The sequence below is a fragment of the Helicoverpa armigera genome, chromosome 14, assembly GCF_030705265.1.
Source record: "Helicoverpa armigera isolate CAAS_96S chromosome 14, ASM3070526v1, whole genome shotgun sequence".
Taxonomy (NCBI): domain Eukaryota; kingdom Metazoa; phylum Arthropoda; class Insecta; order Lepidoptera; family Noctuidae; genus Helicoverpa; species Helicoverpa armigera.
Genome location: NC_087133.1, coordinates 8,842,070 through 8,868,017, shown reverse-complemented (window position 1 = coordinate 8,868,017; position 25,948 = coordinate 8,842,070). Strand labels below are relative to the sequence as shown.

The following is a 25,948-nucleotide window of genomic DNA, read 5'->3' as shown; positions in this document are numbered from 1 at the left end:
ACTCGACCTTCACGCTAGGGCGCGAATGTCGTGATACATAGCTACACTCGCGTCCTATGTCTGCCCCATTTGTCCTGTATTGAAGTACCTGTACAGTCACCTACGTCGCAATATGCACTTAGACCTGGGTATGAGAAAATGTATAATATGTTACTTTACCTAAATCTTGACGCAAGAAGATACAAAATGCAGTCATAAGTTTGACCGCATTTGTGTGTCTGCCTGTACAGACGGATGAATTTGATTAGATTTATTTTAGAAAGAAACTGATCTTCCAGCGTTGGTTCTTAGACATGTATAAAACAAAGTAAGCTCGGTTGTTTTAAAGTTAGGTTTTTAATAATGATTTCTTAAAAAGTGATATTTATTTCCAGGTAGACGAAATAAATACATAGAATATGTTTCAACATAATTTTTAATCCATTAAACAAATTAACAGGTGCTTACGCGTAAAACACATCGTCACCGCATCCATACAGTGAAACTAAAAACATTTTGTTCGTAAGTTATAAATACTCCCCAGAATATTATTTATAAAAGAAATAGTGCCACAAGAGACTTTACACCAAGAAGTACCATTACCGCAGAAATATTCAAATAAAAAGAAACAATACAAATACATTTAATTAATAATAAAAAGTAAAATTGCACTTAGGGAGACAGTTTTCGAATGAAAACCCTATTCAACTTATATAATAATAGTTTTTCTATAATAAATGCAAGATTTTTGGGTGGCATGTCATATTTTATTATGGTTGCGAGATCGACTATGAGTTGGGTTTCGAGTGTTACGACGCAAAATTCAAAATATATAAATGTGCGTGCATTCATTGGAATTCCAAGAACAAGCAAGGCTATGCATGCTTGCATTATATTACGTATACATGTCTTTTATGTGTCTAAGTATCTGTATATGTACCACAATAGGTATTACTGAAAATGTTACTACTGCCAGTATCATTAAAAAAATGCCGGTCTATGGATATACACACAGTTTTGTAACATAATTAAATAAACACCATCAAGTCGATCTCTATAACCATTTCTCAATCTAGCTAAAAACTTATCTAAACCTATCTATTCATAGCTAAAGATGGATACAATTAATATTGAGCAATATTAATATAAATGCTTAAATAAATGCAAAATTTTCATTTGAAATTAAGAATCTATTACATAGAACTCATTGGTGTCTGAACAAACGTATGATACAGTAATGTCGTTAACCTAAATCTGAAATATTGTAAATATACAAATTATATAAAATATCTCTTAAATTTAAACGATTTTACCAACTTAGAACGCAGTTTAGACGATGTTGGGGAAATTCTGCATACCGAAGTTGGTTTAACCGTTATTACAACTAGACATATATAACAGTAAAGCACAGTAGTCGGCATAACTATTATTTTATTTAATGAAACCAGTTCAACTCGAAAATTGAATATAAATTATTAATTGATGAATATTGATCCTATTATTTAAATAGAAACAAAAACTGATGCTAGAAATTTACATCAACTTGATATTGTAAAGCCAAATGTATTTGATAAAATAACTTTAAGTTAATCAAATTATTAAATCGTAAAGATTGAGCAGGTACCTACTGATGTAGTATGCCTAAAGCCTCACAGGTTTCAGTACCTAAAGATATAACAAATAACAATGATTCCGAAATTATCGAAATCAGTGTTATTTTTAATGTAGGAGCTCCTTTAGACACGATACGTAATTGTGCTAAACTGGATAAAACTCGCTATCGAATTGAAATTAACTAAAACTTATTCTAATGGCATGACTCGACGTTTATTCTTATCCTCTAGACACTAAAGAACACGACAATGATAATAAGTTAGTCAATAAAAACGTAGAAAAATTCTGTACAAAACTTATCGGTATAAACATGTATAATATTCACAAAAGTGAAAAATTCAATATCAGGTTCTCAGGACTTAGTCCGTAGCACGACCTAGCACCATTATTTAAGGCGATCTAGAAACTTTACTTATTAACTATAACATAAATTATAAGCATACTTTAAATAATTTTCTGCGAGTCTAACATCTAATACATGGATGCAACTGACCTTTCGATTCCAATTGAGGGTAAAATTCTAAATTCAGGTATCTAACTCTAATTAGAAGAAATTATTTCTTCGATATTATACACAGATGACAAAGAAGACAAGGAATGCTAACATAATATTAAACACAAAGGAAATAAAATTGAATATTAAGCATCTAAGAACAGTCTTCGGTAGGATTTGATTACTACAGGGAAGGGAAGGAATGTTACAAAATACAAAGGGGCAGGAAATAAAAATTTAATATTTAGCATCTAAGAACAGTCTTCGGTAGGATTCTATTAGGTTGGTATCAACCATCACGGGAATGATGTGGATGAGGTTGTGATCCAAGGAGTCTTAAAGCCATCCACGCAGCAAGGGAATGTGACGCTGGGGCAGGAGACACGGGAATGGGAGGTTGGACAGCCATTCGAGATCGAAGTTTCTGCAGCATGACTGCCGCGGCCAGAGCTGCACCCGCGGCGGCGCCGGCCGCTGACGCGAACAGGGCACCGAAGCTAACTGCTCCCATACAGATCCCGTAAACGACCTGGAACGGATAGAAATATATAATTAAGACCACAGTTAAAGTAAATTAGAATGATATAAAGTTCAAAATCATAAGACTTTTTTGATGATTCAGCTTTTCAGCCTTTTTTAAATATATGCCATAAAAAATAGAGTTGCATATACAATTCAATCTACAATTACCTCTTCACGAATCCTTCCGCTAAACACAGTGACAGGTTCGGTTCTTGAAGGTCCAAAAGCCAAATCGGCTTCAGACACAACTTCATATATTCCCGAAACGCCGACATCAGCGGATCTAGCATCGCGGACTGTTCTTCGTTTGCGAAGAGACCTGGGACCAGCTACGGCAGGGCCTGGTGCCTTGGCTGGGACTACACCATCGCCTGATGGTTCGGGAACTTGGTTGCCAAGGTTACGAGGTCCGTGAGGGAAGCGTTCGCGATCGATGTTCGAGGGACGGTCCTGGAAATAAAAATATATATTCAGTTTATATGAAGGAAAAAGACAGACTAACTTATCGATCATGCGCTTAGATGATATTGCTAAGTCTAGAAGCATATAATTTTTCGCGTGTAACGTTTAGAAGCAAGTGCACATAAAAAAGATTTTTTAACTTCGAGTGACGCTGGTACAACTGCGGGAAATATTAGGTAAGAATTCATCATTTCAAGACTTTTCAGTACCAAGTAATTCAAGAGTGCTTACAGTAAAAGGTCTAGCGAGAGCTTCAACTAATTCTTCCACAGCAGACATATGATCACTTTCAGGTTCAATAACAGGCGCCGGAGCTCTCTGTGGTAGCGGGGCTGGAGCCAGCACCACATCGCCTGATACTTCATCGCCAAACGCTTCTTCTAAAGGAAGACGGGCTTCGTCTGATATGTCCGATAAACCACCATCTTCAGCTGATGAATCACTGTGAAAACATTTCGAAATTATTAACAGGAATGTTGCCGTTAATTTTATGCACATATTAGTTTCTCTTTTCTTAATAGAATTAAAACATAATTTATGATTTACAATCCTCCGTTTAGAGAAGATTTGCGAGGCATATAATTTATTTTGATTTATTATAATGATTTAAATACTTAAGTGCTACTTGTCTAGGTTTAAAGTGAACATAAATTATACGTAAATGGATATCTCTTTCCATGTGACATGCAGCTATGCATGCATATGCATAGGAAACGGGCTAATTAAAGGACTTGACTGACTTGCATAAAATTACTGTCATTTCTTAACCTGCCTGTGATTAGTTTTCTAGCTAATAATTAAGAGATGAGATGGCTCATCAAGATTAGAATGCGTATTTTGGTTTTTGCAATTTATGATTAGCTACATCTAAGCGACTAAACATATTTTCAACTTTATTCCGATCACTATAAGGCATACATCAGCTTGAACTTACTTTATCTCGTTGTGATCTTGATGAGTCCTATCGTCTTTTCTGTCCAAGGCGCCGTGTCTTTGAGGAGTAACTCCGGCCAACTGACAGTGATCCAAACAGCCGTGCCTGCAGATTTCCACCTTACACCTGATGTGGACGCTGAGGGCATCGGGGAACTTGAAGGCGTGGAAGAATGCGTACGTGATGACGGTGGCGCGTTCGTCTACTGCTTTGGCTTTCAGGAATCTGGAATGGAAATTATTTCGACACTATAGTTAAGGCCGTATAAGTATTTGATTTAAAAGCTGCATGAAAAGTTACTAAATTATTATTATACGCCAGATCAGATCAAGACAATGCTCCTCGCTTTGTCCACGAAGTAAATTAGTCAAAGTTTTAGTAAAATCTTAACTTGTATCACTAAAAGCACCAACTTCAACGTTGCATCTTTCCAACGAACTCTCCAATGACACCGATGTGAAAACCTAGATAAGACCTTCATACATTAGCCTCGTACCTTGATATCATCTTAGGCCGCAGCACGCATCCATATTCATCTGACAGTTGAATCACATGGCCGGAGCCGTCTGACGCAGCACACGACTTCACTCGCATGTCGAATTCACCTGGAAGATAAGGAAATGTGCCCTTAGAAACTGTTTAGTTCTCACTTATTGGGTACAATTGATGGGACTGCCTTGTTTGCTGGTGTTGGTTAGAATTATCGTTTATTGTGTGTGCTTGATGTGCTGAGGGAGTTATCGGTACTTGAGAATAGTTGAATGTTGCATATTTAGTTGCCAAAGACGAGATTGAGGGGTGGTAGTACCTACATAGTAATAATTCCAATGACTGCAGGAAACGTTTAGTACATATCAATAAAACTTACTATCTTATTATTGTTTCAAATATTCGTTAATAAACTGCAAAACAAAATTAAAGACAATAAGGTATTCAAGATCCCCAAAGACTAGGTAAAGTACACCACAATACATTAGTACAAGAGAAGCATGAAAGTTCTCTGCCGCTATCAAAATGCAAGGCCTGAGCACCCAAGTACGTACTTCGCATAATAACATACTAACACTAGACAGCAAATATACAAATTCCTAACATAATACTTGTAAGTGGAGTCTAAACAACGAACATAAACAGAGATCGTTTAACCTAAAGGATTAGCAAACACTTGGTGAGTCAACAGATAATCCATTAAACGAAGAAAGCTTCGCACGTACTCAAACGACCTTAAAATATTTCGCAAATATTTTACACTAGCTTTTGCCCGCAACTTCGTTCGCGTGGAATAGTGACTACCAGCAGATTTTTGATTTGACCAATAGATGGCGCTATATGTCCGGAATAATTTTATTTTTATTTTTTTGTAATATAAACTATCCTATGTCCTTTCTCAAGTTTCAAACTATGTCTGTACCAAATTTCACACAAATCGGTTCAGTAGTTTAGGCGTGAAGAAAAGACAGACAGACAGACAGAGTTACTTTCGCATTTATAATATTAGTTTGGATTGCTAATTTTACTTTATAAATGTATGAATTTTATTTATTGATGAAAAATGTTTTTAAATAAAGTCTGGTGAATTTGGACATACAACGGTAATATGATGATAATACCTACGAAAGACGCATTAGAAGCAGATAATGGCTTCTAGGATTTAAAGCTTTAAATTTTCAAAAACAACTTTTAGAAGCTTTAGCAGATCGCTTTTAAGATTTAGCTCAAATAATAAAGATCATTTTCACTGTTCAAAATAACCTTTCATAAACTTATTTAAATTAAACTGAAATTAAAATATGACCATTAAAGTTTTAGACATTACGATAAATATATTTGATGGTTATACGTGAATTGATGACCATAAAAGGTCATCATAAAGGAAGTAACTGAGATTTTCCACAAATTGCTCGAATGCTTCATTCATGTGCTAAATAGTGTAGTTAATGGAGGTGAAGTAATTAAACTCGGCGCGAAATCAAGATTCGGCCGTATAAGGCTTGATTCACAAAGCGCGTTTCACGTAACATTGTGTGAAAAGCGCATAATATGGCGATAACTTATACGACAATAACGACTATTAGTCACGAACAGAAATAGAGATAAAGACAGTCTCAATCGCCAAGTCATAATAGTGTACATTGATCAAAATGTTTTTGAACCAACGCAACGTAATGACATCTTAAAAACCCACCCACACTGTCAGACGGAAACAAGAATGAATTGATGCATTAGCGTTTGTTGTCATCCAATAAACTTAGTGGTGTTCAAATTAATATTTATAAACACAAAGGCAACAAAATAACGTTATTCATTTGGAAGATATAAACCTGGTAATAGAAGCCATCGCATCACAAGAACAGATACCGACATAAACAATGTAAAAGAACCACGCGTAGATCCTAAAACTAATTGTCTAAGTAAGTACAAGATTACATTAGAACCATTAATCATTGTCAATTAAATAAAAGAACTCATAACGCACGAATGCGAACTGCTATTGATTCAATTGAAACGAAATTAATGGATTCCCATTGTGAAATGACCATTGTTCATCAGTGGGATCGCAGAAATGTTGTAGAAACGGATTTTGATACAACGGTAAATGTTAAAGCTAAAAGTAGTTTATTTGTCTTCCAAAATCTTTTTACTAAGCATGATGATTTGGTTGCTTGAAAACTTACCGTTTTATTGAGAGTTCAAAATGTTGAATTGAGGATTGTTAATATTGAAATTGGTGATAGTAGCAGAGAAGGCGAAAACAAATTCAAACTAACTGTCAATGTTCAGAGAGTCAGTGATTTTATGACCGTTCTTCTGGATATGAAACCGACTATTTTCATTAAAAACAACCGTGCCGAAGCTACTAAAGCTAACGTAGATGGGCACTTTATAAGTCGAGTGGTGTCCGTCCAGTTAACCCTTGACCCTACAAGCTAGCCGAGAGAAAAGATAAAATATACATAGCAGCATAAAATTTGAATATTTACGTAAATATCTACGCTTGAATAGAGTCCGATTCATTTAACTTTATGAGTTTCGTACGCTGAATCAATGTTTATGTCTCGACCGTGAACATTAATTGAATAGATACTACATTTAAGTCAGTTAAAATACCTATTGATAATAACTTTTTGAAAACGTTAATTTATACACGTCTTGCATTTATCTACTGCTGCAGTTTGATTGTCCATTAAATTAATGATTGCATTATTTTAATTAACTGTTTCAAATTCATATAATCTAGAGAATTAAGTGTGTGTTTAAGATTTTGGAATCGATTATATAAAACTACTGATATAACTTTATATCTCCTTTAAAATTCATCACAAACCAAGGAATACGACAAACGCCTCTGAGTTCTATAGCGTCTATATATAAAATATACTTGAACGTCGTTTAAAAGTGATCCATGAGGTGGATCCAGTCTTGAGTCCCATAGTTGCAGGCCCGTTAAACAAACTCATTCGTACATATTTGTCGAGTTCACTTTTTACAATTACCTCGTACCGTTAGGTCGTGTAAACACCGTCATTACCCTGCTAGTGAATTTACGAGTTTTGGTGTTAACTTGTCTCATACGTTTGTATGTCGAAGGAAGTTTGCCTTTGTTGTTTGATCAAGTTGAGGAAGTTTAAATATTTTTGGGGTCAATATCACAACTTTTTCAATCAAAATCATATAAATAATAGTTTTAAAAAACTAAAAATACGCTTTTTATAGAAAACCGAAAAAAAAATAGAAAATAAATTTAAATTAAGAAAATAGTGTTCAAAATTTCAATGAATATAAATTAATAATAGTGTGAATACAAAAAATATATTTTAAAAAAGCGTGGGGTGCTTTTTAAGGTATTATCGAAATGAAAATCACTCTACTCATATCTGTCAATAAAATATTTATAACTATTGACACCATGCACCCCACGCTTTTTTTTAAATATATTTTTTGTATTCTCACTATTATTAATTTATATTCATTGAAATTTTGAACACTATTTTCTTAATTTAAATTTATTTTCTATTTTTTTTTCGGTTTTCTATAAAAAGCGTATTTTTAGTTTTTTAAAACTATTATTTATTTTCTACTTTTTAGTTTTTTTGTTTAAAGCTTTTCAATGATACGAATAGTTGTCACTATCCATACAAGTGGAAAGTTCTCACCAATACAAAGAATATAAGTCCAAACGAGGTATTTTACATATTCAGTTGTCGAGTTCCCTCGACTTTCTCTGGTCTCCATCATCAGGTCAGCTCCCAACCTTCACTGTTGCATAGGTCTTGTCAATACAAATAATTTAAGCCCAAACACGAGGTAGTTTACATATTCAGTTGTCGAGTTCCCTGGACCCTCTCTGGTCTCCATCATCAGGTCAGCTCCAAATCTTCACAGTTGAATAGTGCTTTTAGGCGCACACCTGAGTGTCAAGTTTTTACCCTATGTATGCCTACAACTTTCGAAGGTTGCCCTCGATTTCTCAGGGTTTCCATCATCAGATCCTGACCTGATGACTATGGGACCAACTGGCAGCTATTCCGAGTCGAACAAAAAAAGAATCACGTAAATCGGTCTATAAACCTCGGAGTAATCGATGTGTATGTGTAACCTCCTCCTTTTTGGGAAGTCGGTTAAAAATGGAATAATTTTATCAAATTAGTGTATTGTCATCGGTCCTCAATAAATCTACAAAGTTTGAACGAAATCTGGCCGTTTGAAGTGGGTCAAAATCGCGCCCAAAGAAGTCGGTTACAAACAAACCTACAAACATACAAACATACAGGTGAAGCTAATAAAAAGCGTGTAATTATACCTCCCAATTGGATTCTCGTCTTCATTCATAAATGTTCTAATCAAGTTTTGACGTCATTAACAACCTCATCATAAAACAAATTAATAACGTAAGTTCGTATTTCTTCGTCTATCAGGAAACCGTTATCATATTCACGGACGACCTTTGTGACTCTAGAACGTGGGCGAAACCAATATAATGTCAATAGTCTTGAAAGATTCTCGCACTTTGTAAGGGAAAATTGTTTTTTATAGAGGCCTGTCGTCAGACAGAATATTTTTTTATGATGCCGCTTCTAGTATTGAATAGTATTGGAAATTGGTTTTATGATTTGTATCGGCTATCTGCATGTTATTTCTATTTACATGGAATTTTTATTTCTATTTATAAAGAAAATTACAAACGGTAAGTAGACGATATCCACTTTTTACGGTATAGTATACGAACACATGGATTATATAATCACGAAAGGTTGCAATTTCACGGGTATTTTAGGTATGTGCGCTCGCAATGTATTACTGTTTGCTAGAGCGAGTAGACCAATAGAAATATTTGTGTGCATCACAGTACCGCACACCGGTGGAATTTCATTTTCGGAATTTGTATTAATTTCATATTGGCATTGGCAAAGAAAACCGTTAAGTTTGATGATTAGTTTCCCCACAAAGTAGTTAAAAAGGTACTCATAAACTAACTTTATGTTTTATGTTAAAGTTACACTTTCTTTTACGCATTAACTTTAGAAGTTTGTTTAATTGTGTTTTTAATGTTTATTGTACGTTAATGTGCGTATTACAGCCATTTAAATTAAAAGCGGAGTTTCTACTTTGCTGTACGTAAGTACGAGTATTATGGCTAAACTAACGCTAGCAGAAATAAACACTTTGGGAACTTAGTACTTTTAATTTTATTTGAGGCTTGTATTAGTCGATAATTGACTGTATGATTTTCTATGAAGAAAGCTATACATTTTGTGTTCCTCTATAATAAACTCCAAAACAGTCAAAACATTTTTCAACAAACTGTTGACGAATTTTATTGCTCACTTTATGCACTTGTTGTAGCTCCATAAAAATGTCATATTTGGACATAAAAATATTATGTATTTTTAACGACCTGGCTAGCAGTGTTTGTATACCAAATAAAAGTTTTATAGTTCATCACGATTACAGCCAATCAGTTGTCAAAATAGCTAACAAATAATAAAAATTAGACACTCCGTTATATTTTCGACGTAAAATTACCAAAAAAGTTTTTGTGAGTTTCCCTTAATATCTCAGTTCTACGTCATATAACCATATTTGGTGAAATACCTCATATGCGCATGAGTTTACGATCCCACGCACTAGAAAAGCTAACGAGCCAAAGTTACACGCACCACGGAAACGACAGCTATAAAAAATTGATGAATAATATTAGAGAAATATAATTTTTGCGTTTCCTAAGAAAACAATAGGCTATTCTAGACACGGTTCCTTTACAACTTGCGGGTAATTATGAACTGCACAAATGTATGGTTATTAAAGAGTAACAGTTACATTTTGATTGCGATAATTTTGACACGGTTCGCGGAGAAATTATGAGCGCGCTATTTTGAAGAAGAGTAAGTACTTACTCGTAAGTAATAAAAGTTTTATATGCTTTGTAAAGTAACCCATTTATGGTATACAACAATATATTAAATCCACACAATACTGCACTAGCATCGTTGACAAAATTATCGCTTCATCCAATTGTATAAATAAGGGACGTATTAAATAGAGTGTCTTACCTCGATAATCGTTGATGGCGACAACCAGTGTGAGGGTGGACCCTAAAGGGACTATCCCTGACACCGGAGCCGCCCACGGTCCCTTTCCAGCTTGAATCTCCATCCAACAGTCCACATTGTCCCCTATAAATAAACAGAATATATAAAATGAATATTGCACAAAATTTTTGCAGCGAGCAAAATAAAAAATTATAAATTTAAAAAAACCCCCGACCCAAAAAAAGTACGCAATAATTATGACAAAAGGTTAAAAACGCTAAACCCTATAAAAAGCAAAAAATAACTTTTATCACTACGTAAACTAAATTTTGTCGTGTCGGGGGACCGCTCTAATTCATTACTTTAGATACGTGGTTTTTTTTAAACGAATGTTGTAATTAGGTAGGTATCATTTGATTTATGTAAGTATTTATGAAGGTAAAAAGCGGTCCCCCGACACGTCAAAATTTACTTTACGTAGTGATAAAAGTTATTTTTTGCTTTTTATAGGGTTTAGCGTTTTTAACCTTTTGTCATAATTATTGCGTACTTTTTTTGGGTCGGGGGTTTTTTTAAATTTATAATTTAATTTTATTTCATGCTTTTTAAAGGAGCTCCTTAATTTTTCCTTCTTTCATTTAATTTATTTTATCTTAAGATGGGGTCGCTATATGAGATGTCGCGATGTCGAGAAACAATAAAGATTAACCTTTGGACATTCTAGATTTTCAGCAAAAATATAAATCGGTTTATCCGTTTCATTCCGGCATTCCAGGGTTTCATCCGCCACATCCCATTTCCAGCATCAGGTTCTCGTCAATCAGAAACATGAAGAGAACTCGTTAAGACAAATTCAACGAGGCCAAACTCGATGGGTTTACTAAAAGGCAGTTCAGGGTTACGTCTCCTACCTTCGTACCCTAACAGCAGACCAGCTCAGTGGTTCCAAAAGACATTAGTGTTTCAAATTTCAGATCCCACATATACTTGCAAGTAAACTGAGCGTGTAACATTCCTATCACATCTAGCAAACGAGCTGATGACCTTGAAGACCTGAACCGATTTCCACCAAACATAGCTAAGAACACTCCCGACTGACATACCTTTTAAACAAAAAAAACCGCATTACAATCGGATCATCCGTTTGGGAGCTACGATGCCACATACACACACACACACACACACACACACACACACACACACACACACAGACACGTCAAACTTATAACACCCCGTCGTTTTTGCGTCGGGGGTTAAAAAAGAAAAGGATAAAAGATATAGGCTCTAAGGATATATTACAAATCCAAAGTAAACTATTTTCACTTGCAAGCACTTTCTGTTTTAACGGACTTTATGCATTAAAAAATATTAGTTGATAACTTTGCTTATTAATATTGTATAATGTCACTTCGGTCTCACAATACACGAATCGCAAAAATGTTCATTCGCGCAGCTTTACTACTTTAACAGATCATTTTAAAAATAACTAGTTATATAAAATTTCTTACCTCTAAAATCCAACTGCACTACATCCAAATCGGCGATAACCATGGGAGGTTTGGAGGCGGTTTTCTCGTAATCGTTGAACCATTCGCACCGCAGCCTCTTCGCTTCGTCCCACACTTCAAGCAGGTCCTTGTCGTATTGCACAACCACCGTGTTCTCGTAGAACTGCCCGTGAAGATCTGGAATAAGGAGTTTTAACATGAATAACACAACTTTGAAATTGGAGATATTTTCTTGTCACCAAAATATTTTTTTTTGATGTAAGAAATTACTTTTGGAAAACATATGATATTTTTAGTGTACGTAATACGAGTTTTTATACATTAAACATTTAATTTTGAAATCCTGATTATTGCTAGGGCTTTACCTACACGGATGTACTCACGCAAAAAGTGGTCGCCCGAAGAACGCGGATCGTGCCAGTAGTCTCGGGTCGACACCGCACAAGCAAAACTGACCCCTAAAGACTTCTAGCTAACTCCCTTTCAGTACAGCAATCCATTAGGACATTAATCTTCCAAGTTTACACGCATCTGACATATTCAGACTCTATCTCATACGGTTTAAAATCGTTTTCACATTGTCACCCGCAATACTTTTCGCTTGCAGAACTTAAAGTCGAAAATACTACGTCATAGCTGGAAGGAAATACACTTGAAAGTAGTGGATTGAGGGATGGCGTCTTTGAGCCTTGTTTGTAAGGTAAAATGAACCTTAAGCGCGGTGTTATGTGGTCCGGCGGGTGGCGATTCCGAGAAACAATGCGCGCGCAATGTTCGCAGAAGGAGCGGGACGCATGCTTCGTCCGTTACTCCACACTACCCATAGTGGACGCGCCTAGGAATCGGCATGAGAAAAACTCACTGACTTTGTTGAAATGGGACCGATGTGCCGTAAAACTTGAATGCTGGCGATTTATTGCGAAATTGTTACGAATTACCGATAGTTACTGGGAATCTAAATGCGATACGAGAGATTGGGTTTGACGGTATATGGTGATCTATTACCGATGGAGCTTCGTTTGGATGTAGTGTTAATTTGTGAGGACAAAGAGGATTTTCTTTATAAGGCTTAACACAGCTGTAAATCCCGATAAACTGACAACCATTCAAAACGTTTATTCTTTGACGTTCGATGTTGTTTCCTTTCCGCTCAGTTATATTCTACTAACAGTAAATAAAAAAGGCGTTAATGGCGTAAAAATTATTTTATATCTGTCTTTAAAGTATGAAGTGTGTACCATACAAGTAAGCTAAAATTAAAACCCCTTGGCCTCCAAATAGACCAATTGGTCACAACGTTTCGTTTCACGTATATCTCTCCCACTCCTAATGACCTACAGGTTAACATGCGTCTTAAAACATATTGCAAACTGTTAGTACCTTCAGTGGGTGTAAACCTTTCCCCGGTGATAACTTCGTCCTCACAGACAGTATCGTTTGACAGCTTGAATAGTTGGCTGTCTCAGTTATGTCCTTTTATTTGATAATATCAGTATTATTCAGTGGGGATTTTCAATGGATTATGTCGTAGACATATTGTAGATTATGCTCACTTTGAAAATGCTTGACCATTTCTTGAAATATCGCGGGTTTCATTTCAAACCCAATTATATAAACCGACTGTATACAGGTTGCTTTACTACAAAATGCGACCATTCCATAAGCTGAGCCAACCTACCATAATGGCTTCGAAAGATATATAATGAAAATTCGCGATTTGTTTTACTTACAACTGAAATATTTATTACTTTGGATACATATCCTAATGATCTCCATGCTATGATGAAAAATTACATTTTACTTTGAAACCTTTGTATAAAATGACCTCATTTACTTTTCCAGGTCCTGAATACTTTGTGCACCAGCCTTAAGTCATAATAAGGTTTAACGACTCAATCTAAACTTTTATGCGATTTCTCTAAGGAGTAAGGGTTAATCAAGATAGAATTACGACTCTCGGCCATTACGGAATGACCTTGACTTTGAGCCTTGACCTCATTTCAAGGGAAAAGAAGGCCTTCTCTTAATGGGTACTAAAGCCTCGTAGTTTTAACCTCATCCTGGATGTGTAGTTTATTTGTCCTAGTAACATTTAAAATAGGTAGTTCTTTTACGCCAAGTTTGTGTACCAGGCCACATTTGACATTCTCTTAAATAACCACAAAACCCAATGATTTATAACCCGTTGAAAATGTGCCAATCAAATCAAATTTTCCATATACATAGCAACTAATCATCGAATTTGCTTCATCAGAAACATTTCTTCACAATAAAAGACGTTACACAAGTAAAGCCTACAAGTAATAAAAATTCTGCAAAATCCATATATAGGTGAAGAATAATTATAACGGTTATTTGCTCATAAAATGACCACGCATCATACTATCGGATGATTTACTAAAAGAATTGCCAAGTTCTGCCGATTATCGTGACGGATTGTGATTTTGCACTCAAGTGTAAACAAGTAATTAGATATAGAAAGACGGGATTAACGAGCCTGACATCGTTTGCTATCTTTATTATTTTGTTTAAAGAGTGTCTTCCATGGAGTTTCTTGTCGGTTCTTCTCCATAAGACCCATTCTTTCGAACCGTGCACTTTGCTGTTGTACTGTCGTAATAGCCTGGAATAGGTCTACACTACCTATACGTAAATAAAATGAAAACCTTTGATTTTGACTTTATGATCCCACTTCGTTCTACAAAGTATCATCGTTTCAGTGAACCTTTATTTTATCTATCCGTAACCATCGATAAAAAGAATCTTAACATAGGTGAGTTTTATTCAGGGATGTAACCTCATACAAAAGTTGTGATAGGCATGAGTCAACTCTTGAAAGTTAAAATTATAAGTATTGACTATTCAAAAGATTTTTGATTTATTTCCTTCTTAAATCATCCAGCAAAAATGAAAATGAGCAGCAAGAATGAAAATCAGAAGCAAAACGAACAATGCTAAATAATTATTATACAAGTTAATTGAAAGCAAAGTACTGTTAATGGAGAAATCAATTGTAAATTGCATACAAGAAGGCAATATTAGTTTGCATGTTTTGCATAACATAAAATTAATAGTATCATAAATCTTAAATGCAAATAAATAATACATAGAACAGACGTTTTTAATTAAGATCGTAAAAGCTTTCAATAAGCTAATGGATTATACTTTGAATTTTAATATTACGTACTGAACTAATGACAGAGTATTAATTTAAAACATTTAGAATAAGCTAGCTATTCTAGTATTCATTGGCTATTTTTGAACAGCGTGAAATCTGACGTGTTTGCGCCAAAATCTTCTTCACTTTCGCTTTGTTGCTAGAGACTATTTTTAGTCAATTGTTAGTCATAGAATTTTGTTCAGTATTGTAAAGATTCTCTTATTATTTTAATTTATCTTAAAAGTTGAAAAAATGTTTTAATAATCACATCTTCCTAACATACACCTATACTACATTTGAGTAGATTAAAGGTAGGAACAGTGTTGATAAGACTTTTGACGGAAATAAATATTAAACATATGCTGATATTCTATTTATTAAGTATTTGTGTGTTATTTTTATATCTTCGTTGATGTTTAGCCGCATTTTATTGAATAGTCGAGTTTTTAAATAAAAGGTCACGTCATGTTTGTGTCCTTAGTTTAAGTACGTACTCAAATAAAGTATCTATAGGCTTATCGGGTCACAAAAAGCATCAATTCAATTTGTCGTGCTGTACTTATCAATCGTTTTGTACAGTAAACTGCACATTAGTGGTAACTATCATGCACCTTAACTCAATAGTAATAAGTACGATTTTCCTATAAAACTGTTACCACTGACCTGAAGTTGACTGTACAAGTAAAGGACAAGCACAAAGAATCCCGCACAATATACGATCAATCGATTACTTTAAACGATTTATTATATCGACTAATTGTCCGAGTTCGCATCATTAGGCATCGGATATATTTATTGATTTCACGCCAGTACTCACGGTCCATTTATACTAAACCAACCGAGACGAGATTTAATTACTTTTACAGTGTAGATTTTGCCTTATCTTGATGATTTCTATACCTTTGCCAAGTTCGATTGTGAAATTGAGTCATAAAATTAATATAAATGAATTATAGAAAAGATTTTTTATTAAATTCCCACTATAAACTATTCAAAAATAATTTGTAGAAAAGAAATAATTGCGTTTATTTTTAAATTTTAACTTTTTCGACACCTACTCGAATGTATATTTGCAATAACATTTTTGACTCTCCGCCTATCCCAATTCATACTCCAATATTCCCTTACTTACCTTTTATTTCTCATAGATTTATGTTATAAACTATTTAAGTAATAATATAATTACCTGGTTTAGTGCCACACTTGGCGTATGCGATCCGAAATGAGAAGTACGTCTGGCCCGTCGAAGGCGGTACGTAGACACATCGGGGGTCACCGTGCTGACCTGAGAATATATACAAATTATTAATAAATAATACCATACTGCAATAAAAATAATTAATTAGATAGGTACTGTTTTAAATTATTGTTGCAATGGAAAGAGCGAGCTAAGTTTAAACAATTTTAAAGAAAATGAGGCTAGAGAAAATATAGGTTCGGTGTTAGGATTGTCTGACAAAAGTTTTTATATAATACCAAAGATAGTAGACTAATTCCCGTTTAAACCAACAATCTCTTAACGTTTCCCTAACTAAGTGTCACTTACAATAAGGGCTCCCCCAATACTTAAAGGTTATAAGGTATACTTAAACTTTGGTGAAAACTAAATTCGTAAGTGTTCTCTATATGCTCTTAGGGATCCCTAAATTTAGGTATTTTTTTGAGAAAATGGCCAAAAATTTCCGTGCGTAAAATGTCCGACATATCAAAATGAAGAAAACTACATAAGTGTACTTAGTATTTACTTAAATGCTTAACAAACAAATAGAAAGCACACTTAATTAAAGGCTCGCTTTATGTTAATTGTTAATTACGTGCCTGCACACACTTTAACTAGATTAATTGCAATATCGCTGTCAAGATAAACTGCTCTAATGGGCTCTGAGTAAAACTCTACGATAAAAGTAGAAGAACCTGTGTAAGTGAAATAAACTTGTAGAACAATCGATTGATTAATGAATCGATTCGAGCTGCATATCGAGTTTAATCGATTTTATTGAATCAGGTTTGAGTGTTGTAGAGGTATTTACGTTTCACGATATCGAGAAACTATCAACATTGAATTGTATTGTTTGAGGAGTAATTTCAAGACAAAATAAATTCAAAGTAGGAAGAAAATAATATTAATAACTAGCCGTTTTTCCGCGGTTCACCTGTCCCGTGGGAACTACCTGCACGTATCGGAATAAAATATAGCCTATGCTACTCGAGAAGAGTGAAGATTGCCAGAAGTGCAAGAATTTTACAAATCGGTTCAGTAGTTTCGGAGCCTTAAGGGTACAAACAAACAAACAAAAAAATATTTCCTCTTTACCATATTAGTATAGACAATACAATGTAAAGAATTTTTATTAAAAGTCATTATGTTGTAATAGTCAAAACCCATAATTTCAATAACTCAAAGCGGAGGTAAGTGAACGCCCACAAACTTACATGAATATGAGGAATGCTAATTCTATTGTTGTTAAGATTGACATGAAAGTGTGAAATGAAGTCTTTTACTCGACAAAGGAACGAAAGTGATATGTTAATTTTTTGACTCTTCTTCATACATTGTTGAATTTATTGTTTAAGAATATTGTTGGAGATGCCAACTCATGTTTTACTGTTAATTTTTCGTACAAACATTATTCTTTTTATAAAGACACTAGCCATTTTCCCGCGCTATCACCGACGTCCTTTGGGAACTACTACAAGTACCGGGATAAATACAGCCTATGTTAATCGGGAAGAGCGTAGCTTTCGGTTCAATAGTTTCGGACCCTTTAGGCTACAAACAAATAAAAAAGTTATCCTTTTATATTAGTATTATATAGATGACGTTCAATATTATATTTTTTACGGTTTTATAGTTAACCATACCCACCTATTACCTACCTACCTATATACCTACCTACGAACTAGACAGTGACCCAAAATAGGTACAGTAAGCGAAAAAATATTTAAAATAAAATAACCACACATGAAGACATCTATGTAGAGATCTAGACACGTTATGATCAAACAGTTATTTTTATCGTTAACTTAAACTACTTTTACGTAACGGCAGGTTTACCATACCGTGTTTTACCACATTCTTTAACATTTTAATCTAGAAAAAGTAAATCGTTTCGTGTTTCTAATTCTAGGTAGTCTATGGATTTGTGAATAATTTTGAATACTATTTCTGATTTGACCACATTCTTATATACCTTTAGATTACCACTACATAGGTACAGTTCGCTATCTTTGCATTTCTGAAATAGAAGCCAACTTCTCGACAATATCTTTACAAACAAATATGCAAGGGCCCAAATAGCTAACATCAAAAATGCATTGATATTTGGCATAAAGTCTTGGTATCTTACCGTTTTGGTAAGATTCGTAATTTTAATATGAAAAATATAACACGTTGCAGTATATTCATTATGACTATGAATGGTGGTAAACTATGGACCTACAAAGGCAAAATGAAGCCCATATACCATAGTAACAACAAATTGAATTAAACAAAATCCAAGTACAGTATATAACAGTACCGCGAACTAAAAGCTCACCAACTGGAGCGTATGTTATTAATAATTCACTAAGTATGTGGCCGTCATAATTGTGAGTGAAACCTTAGCAATTAAAGCTACAATTAGTGGCGGTCTGAATACACTGGTTTCTAACATTTTCTTCTAGTGTTGTGTGTTGGGGGGAGATCGTATTGACGGCTTGTGATGAGTTTTATTCGATTATCTTTTAATGTGAGCTGAGCTAAATAAAGTTAGTGAAAGGTTAAGGGTGGGTTTCCATATGAAGCTATAAATGTACCAGTAAATATAAATTGGCGATTTGACAGCTGATTATGGTCTGGTTATTATTAGTTAAGTTACTTGGTACAATCCACCCTCAAATTAACAGTGAATAGGTACCTACATATTTACTTTATAACGATAACCAATAAATCAATTCCATCGATTGATTTATCTCCCTATTGTCTTTAATAGCTATTCACAACTCACAACAGAAACAAATCGTCGTAACTAAAACAGACGGACAATAAGTACCTTTTGACGAGACAATGCCCTCGAAGGGGTGAGAGAACGTGAGGTGGACATCCATGTGATCCTTCCCGCACATGACTTCTAGTGACTGTATGACTGGCATCCCGTCTGGTCGCTCCATTGGCCATAGTTCGCCCGCCCGCGCTCGCGTCTGTGGAGTGAAAAATGCCAGTTGAATGAAACGTGCCACATTGCCAAAAATAAAGAGGAAGATTGAGTGAATTGTGCCAGTTGGATGAAACATGCCTCTTTGCTAAAGAAATACTTATTAAACATATAATTAATTTATCTGTTAGTTGTCATCATTAGTATCATATTAAATACATTATTTCTTGAAATGAATGAACATAAAATATTACTTCGTTGTATTTGCAGATCTAATTGGTCATTAAAACTAAAAGCCTATTTGAAAACTTCACACGTAGCAAATTAACAGCAAAATTGTACAACTAATAACTCTATTAGTTGATTGCAATCAATATTTCTATGAGATACCAATTCCTAGTAAACAACAGTAACTCACAATCGCAATCATCTCATGACAAAACAAAACAATAACATTGAATTTTCCGTCAACATCAATTAAAAGCTTTATGCAAAAAGTGAATAATTATTCCTTTCATAGAAACCAATATACATTGTCACCAGCAAACCATCTCATGTACCTTAATACGTAATCATAAGATTCATTTTACGCCATCATTTAATGTTCGCATAGCAAATGTAAGTTTGCATTTCCTGTTCAGTTCCCAACGAGCCGAGGACATGTAACGAGAGGTTTCCACGAAAGAGAGCAGTGTAAACATAATAAATGGCCAAAGAATAATTTTTGTTCGGTGAGTTTACGCCAAAATTGGATGATTGGCGGCTTGGCGCATGTTGATGGATACCAAAGAGTAAATACAGATAAGACATGTACAATTTACATATGAGGAAATAAGGATTGTAAGTTTTTAGGGAAGCTTGCTATAATTAAAAATATATACATATAAGAAACTGAAAGTCACAATATATTTTTCTTGTAGCAATCATAACGTAATTTTCTTTTCCGACTTTTTAATCACATTTATTAATTGCAGACCATTTGTTTAATAACTCCTCTTCTTTGATATAACAACGACATAAATTAATTACCCATTCTTGCAGCCAATAAAAAGAGCCACTTTTAAAGTTCAAGAAAACTCACAGAATAAATCACATCTGCACAATTGCATTGACTAATCTTTGAACAAAAACGATTTGATGAATCGCGAGCGCACGTTCCAGGAACGACGCGGGCGCATTACGTTCCCACGCGTCTACCAGGAATTTGCGAAACGAGACAGACATATACGAAAATGTATAGGAGTAAAAAGGATAGTAGTATAAAGTTTTTCAAGTGCGATGCAATTTTCATTTTTGTTAACAGCCTTTAAATAATCAAAATGAAATGCGATTCTGATTATTTTTGTAAACGATGGTCGCTTTCGACTTTCTTGATCCTATTTAAATGGTATTTAACCGGCTGGTTAAATGAGGAAAAAGCACAATTCTACCCACTTCCACTTCTCCTTCGCACGATAAAACACCGATTTGAAAAAGAAACAACGTGAACTAATAAATAGAAAAATAAGTGACTTTGGACCTCACAAACCAGGATAGTCGGCGCTCTTCTATTATTTTGACTACAATTTCGAAATCAATCAACCAAGATATACTTCTATTTATAACATATCATACTCTCTCGTAACGATAGAATAACGTCAAAGAACGAAGAGCATCATTTTAATCAATCCGTGATTTATAAATCTATGAATTTCTCTAGCAGTAAACGTCATTGATGTTATTAATCGAACGCTGTCTAGATGCTTTATAATTTATGCATTTGCGTACATTCATAATATTTCCATATTAGTGAAAGCCGCGATTGAATTCTTGTGTTGATTAAGTATTTTTAGATTCGATTTTTCTTTGTTAGTGTTTCAATTAATTATCAATTGATATTCAATTGGATAATGTCAATCATTTGTTAGGATTCGCATTTCATATTAAAAAAATACACCTATGTAGCCATTGTATACATTTAAGTGGGCAGACCTTTACTTCCATCTTTCCTCGTAATCGGAATGGTAACCATTATAATTCGAGGCACGTATGAAGAAAATTAACCCTTATCTAGAAGCCGTTCAAATCAAGACGAAACATGCTAGAGAACCGAGTAACTAGATAATAATGCAATTACTAGCCTTTGATTGGTTTAATATTACAGACATATTTCTGAACGCACACGAGTTTTGGTTGAAAACTATACGTACTTTATTAACTAACTCCATCTATCTCCCACGTTGCGCAGGAATGAAAATATAATATAATATAATACTTCATGCACCCGGATGAAAATCCTATGGTTAGCCTTTCTCCATAATTGGAATATCTACCTCTGAAAGCTTTCGGAAATTGGTCTAGTAGTTTCCGAAATTAGGATAAAGCTAACGCGTGCATTATGAATTTTTATTTATTTCGGAGTGAGCTATGGACAAGGAAAATCTCAAACACGAAATGGCATGCTTCATAATGTATTTTACCTCAAAAGGCCACGAACTGATTTCAAAAATCACTTTTCATTGCGCTCCATTTTGACACATCAATTCGGTAAATATACATTACAATAATCATATAAGTACTCGTATTTCATAAATAAACTAACATTAAAAAAACGGAACATACTGTACGCGTTACAGCCGCAGGATCATATACGCTGTCGTAAATCTTAAGCATGGATTTAGTTTTGCTGTCATTAAGAGCAGTATTTATCATGTGTGGTCTTAAGCTGAAATTATCGGTAATACGACTGTTTCTATGATGAATAGTCCGTAGCTTGTTAATATATATTGTTTATGTGTTGTCCTGTTGCATTTTACAGATAATTTGAATGATAGGTTTATTAAATAAAGCTTTATATTTGTAGCTATATGGTGCATGATCTTCAAACTTAATATCTGTGAAAATACGGTAAGTAGGTCGGTTTTATGAGTTTCTGTGTAAAAGGTCACCTTATCACCATTAATTGTTTGTATGTCGCTAACTATAAAACAATAGAAAATCAATTTGGGTTTTGTATATATCTGGGCTCCGGCATACAACGGGTTAACCAACCAACCACCTAGCAGAAAATTAAATGTGACAAAGAGTAAGTTTTATTACGAGAGTAAAAAGGCACAGTTATACAATCCTAGATATACCTGCGGCTAAGCAGGTGTAAATATCAGATATAATAACTCAATTAAAATAGAAGAATCCAAGATCTAGATACCAAACCATACAACATAAGTTCCCAGTACTTAAACGCCTAACAAGATATAAATAATAACTACAATATTCATTCTAATAAGTAACTCACTCGTTAGACGAAATCGTCCATCGTTAGGCTCGGAACACATTAAACGTATTAGAGAAAATAATACGATCGCCGACGATACGCGTCGGTAATAATACGTTGGTATTATAATCGTTGCATCCTTTGAGGTGCGTACTAATGCGTATTGTTAAGGTGTGCCCACACTTAATATTACAATTCTTATGATTTTTTCTTGATGTTGAATTAATGGAAATTATATTGTTCTAAAAGTAATGTATAAATTAAGAATTCAGTTAGGCTATAAGTATGGTGTTTTTCATAACTTATTTGAAAGTTAACAAGTAAGTAAGCATAAGTGTGAAAAGAGGCTAAATAATGAATATTCATATTTTAGATCTATTTATGAGTAAGTAATGTTATGGAAATCTCAGTGAAATCTAGTATCGGATTCGGTTTCACTAATGTCATTCAATAGCTGATCAATAGAAACATAAAATTTTATTCGATAGGCATAAACATTTTATATCTAGTAAAATTATTATGTACTTAATCGAAACGGAATATGATACGGTATGACCCTTCGTATCATGTGTACGCACCTTTAAGATAATAGGATGAGATATCGTAGAGGAATCCCTTTTATTTTTAGTAAGGATAATTATGAGTAATCTAAAAGGGTTCATTCCATCTTGTTTACAGTTATTTGAATACTTTCGAGAGCGATAGTATTTTAATAGATTTGAAGCGGTTTCTTTTGAATAGCGTAATGGAAAATAGATGATGTACCTATGTGATTACTTTTCTTACTTAGATAAAGGTAACATTAAATGCTATGTTCCTTGCAAAACCAATACCTAATATTATCAAATGAATCACAATTTATTGCATACCATTATTGATCTTACACGACGTATTATGTCATAGCGTATCTACATACATATAAATACTTGAATCTGAAAACATTTTTAAAGTATCAAAATTACAATCCATTTTCATAATTCTTCAGATACCTATTATACTAGTTAAAAACCAGAAAAGTGAAAGAATCACCCTTTTTCAACGGCAAACACCCGCGCACACCTTGACGTGACGTACAAAATTATCATAATAACAATACGCGTTGCGGTCGACATAATTTCTATGCGGTACGAGAAAATCTCGTTAATTCAATTTGTTTTTCTATTATTCTCTAATGTTGAGCAGTTGGTAGTCTGCGCACGCGACTGTGGCACGCTCAAATCACTAGTGTTGGGATCATTGTGACAGTTACGACGGCTGTCATAAAAAATGATGGTTTGTTTCTCATGATGTGTAAATAAAGTATCGATAGACACTGAAGTATTCAATAATACGTTTTTTATCTAGAGTTTTTAACATTAATATATGTGTATGTATATTAGGCAAACAATTTGGTTTATATTTTATACCAACCCCTACCAAAAATCCCAACCTATGTATATTGTTCTGCACTCTGCAGGGAGGTATACATAGATTTCATTTTAAAAAATCACACCATTAATCTGCCAAGTAAATCCATATCGAAGCCTATTCGTTGTTGACAAATTAAATTGTCACTATTAATGTTAGAGCGCCATTAGATGCAGCATCGTCGCGTGCGCACCATTACAGTAATGACGTGCTTGTATTGAAGATACCCGTTTGACTAACCTGATTGTCTCACTCAGTTGCTTGTGGCAGAATTGTGTGAAGCACTGCTTTGGAGATGGGTATTGTAGTGATTTCACAAAATATTTTTTTTTTATTTTATATAGTGAGAAAATGTAATAAAGAGGAAAAATTAAGTTGGTTTAATTCTTGACTAATTAGGGTTGTTAACAAAAATATGATACTCGTTAACTGTCATCTGCGATACAGTGAGCTGCGTATGTATCACAAAAAATCCTGAAAACAAAATAAAACTATAACAAAGAACGTACCCAGTCATTTAATTTAATTATTTGCAGTTTCTATTCTGAATTTATATAAAGCAAAATAAGTTGGTTAAAAATATGACGCACTCAAAATAAAACAATCGACTAATTAAAATAGTAAGTTGTTCACATCACTAGTTCTAAGCGAACGCGTGCACACTATTAGAGTAATGATGCATCGTATCGTATAGAAAATATACAGCAATCAGTGCACAGCTGTTTGTATCGACTGTCATTACGCCAGGAGATGTGTACCATTAGATACGCGTTTCTTTTAGTTTCACTGGCCGTTAGTCGATTTTTGTGATCGAGAAAAGTCTTAGTCGATTTTCCGACTAACTTACGTTACAGGTTTAAAATATCTACAGCTACACATTATTATGTGAAGCTTATTTTCTTCAAAGATATTAATTTTCTAAATAAACATTAACACGTAAACCATAGGTTAAGTGCAGGAAACTCATATCATACGTCTTTATGCAAAAACATGACTAACACTATTAATTGGCATGCATTTCATCCTCCTATATACCGCTAGTCAAATCTGAGATCCCTTTAACAATTTCCTGTACTTCGAAAGTTATTACAAAAATAAATGTACAGTTTAATTCCGTTTATTTTAATGTAATTTCAACGCAAATTGTAAGTTTGCGAGATAAGAGCTGACAGCTTGAAGATGGTATACGCGAAAACGGTGTTCATTGCTGCGTCCGTGTAATGGGCAGTTCAAAAGGTTATGCAAAGACAAGTAATGATTACTGGCTTATAATTGTTATCATTTTGCATTAGTCAGGGAGGAGTTTAATGGGGAATGGTGTGTTAAGATGGATGTGTAGTAGTTTGTTTAGTGTTATAAATGATTACTTCGGTTTGTTTACTTAACGTTACGTTATTAAAGCGCAAAATAACACTTTATAAAAGTTACATACATAAGATAGCCAATATTGAATCTATGAGTACAACATTTTTCAAATAATATGTAATGAAAAGATAATAATTGACGTAGAACACCAAAAGAATCTCAAAAATATTTACCGAAAACATTCTCACAAATAAAATGGTGTCTACTGTCAACCCATCAAGTAGCTATTGTGCTTCCAAGCTCAACACTACTGACACTAACTCGAAACCACATAAACGACTGCAAACAAAACACAATCAACTCCATCTTCAAAGGTCCGACATTCTATTCCCAGTAAACGCGATAATTGTCCTCTCCCTCTCGGCTTGTTCCCACCTGTTCCACAAATTCGTTCCCAACGAGTCCAAAGCAAAAACAAAATCAATTATTTAAAAATAATAAAATCCTGCCCCCGAGCTCCAAAAGAATTGAAGTAACCTACGTTAATTTTGATATGTTACAGATAATACACAACATTTTGTAGAGTCATGAGGAAGTAATTTGGTAAGATATATTTCACGAAGGAAGAGTTACCGCGGCCCTGGTACA

The 25,948-nt window shown here is 34.2% G+C and overlaps 1 protein-coding gene across 1 annotated transcript in view; it reads right to left on the bottom strand.

The window, feature by feature from the left end:
* Positions 1-2,322: 2,322 nt before the first annotated feature.
* LOC110373313 (uncharacterized) overlaps positions 2,323-25,948 on the bottom strand; it is a 64,459-nt gene continuing 40,833 nt past the window's right edge. The window contains exons 4-12 of the mRNA XM_049837175.2: positions 19,234-19,381; positions 16,389-16,487; positions 12,043-12,219; positions 10,556-10,678; positions 4,501-4,609; positions 4,005-4,229; positions 3,302-3,512; positions 2,777-3,058; positions 2,323-2,615 (exon numbers count right to left, since the gene is read on the bottom strand). Of these exons, the coding sequence (XP_049693132.1) occupies positions 2,376-2,615; positions 2,777-3,058; positions 3,302-3,512; positions 4,005-4,229; positions 4,501-4,609; positions 10,556-10,678; positions 12,043-12,219; positions 16,389-16,487; positions 19,234-19,381 (1,614 nt within the window). The 3' untranslated portion in view covers positions 2,323-2,375. The remainder of the gene's footprint in view (positions 2,616-2,776; positions 3,059-3,301; positions 3,513-4,004; positions 4,230-4,500; positions 4,610-10,555; positions 10,679-12,042; positions 12,220-16,388; positions 16,488-19,233; positions 19,382-25,948) is intronic.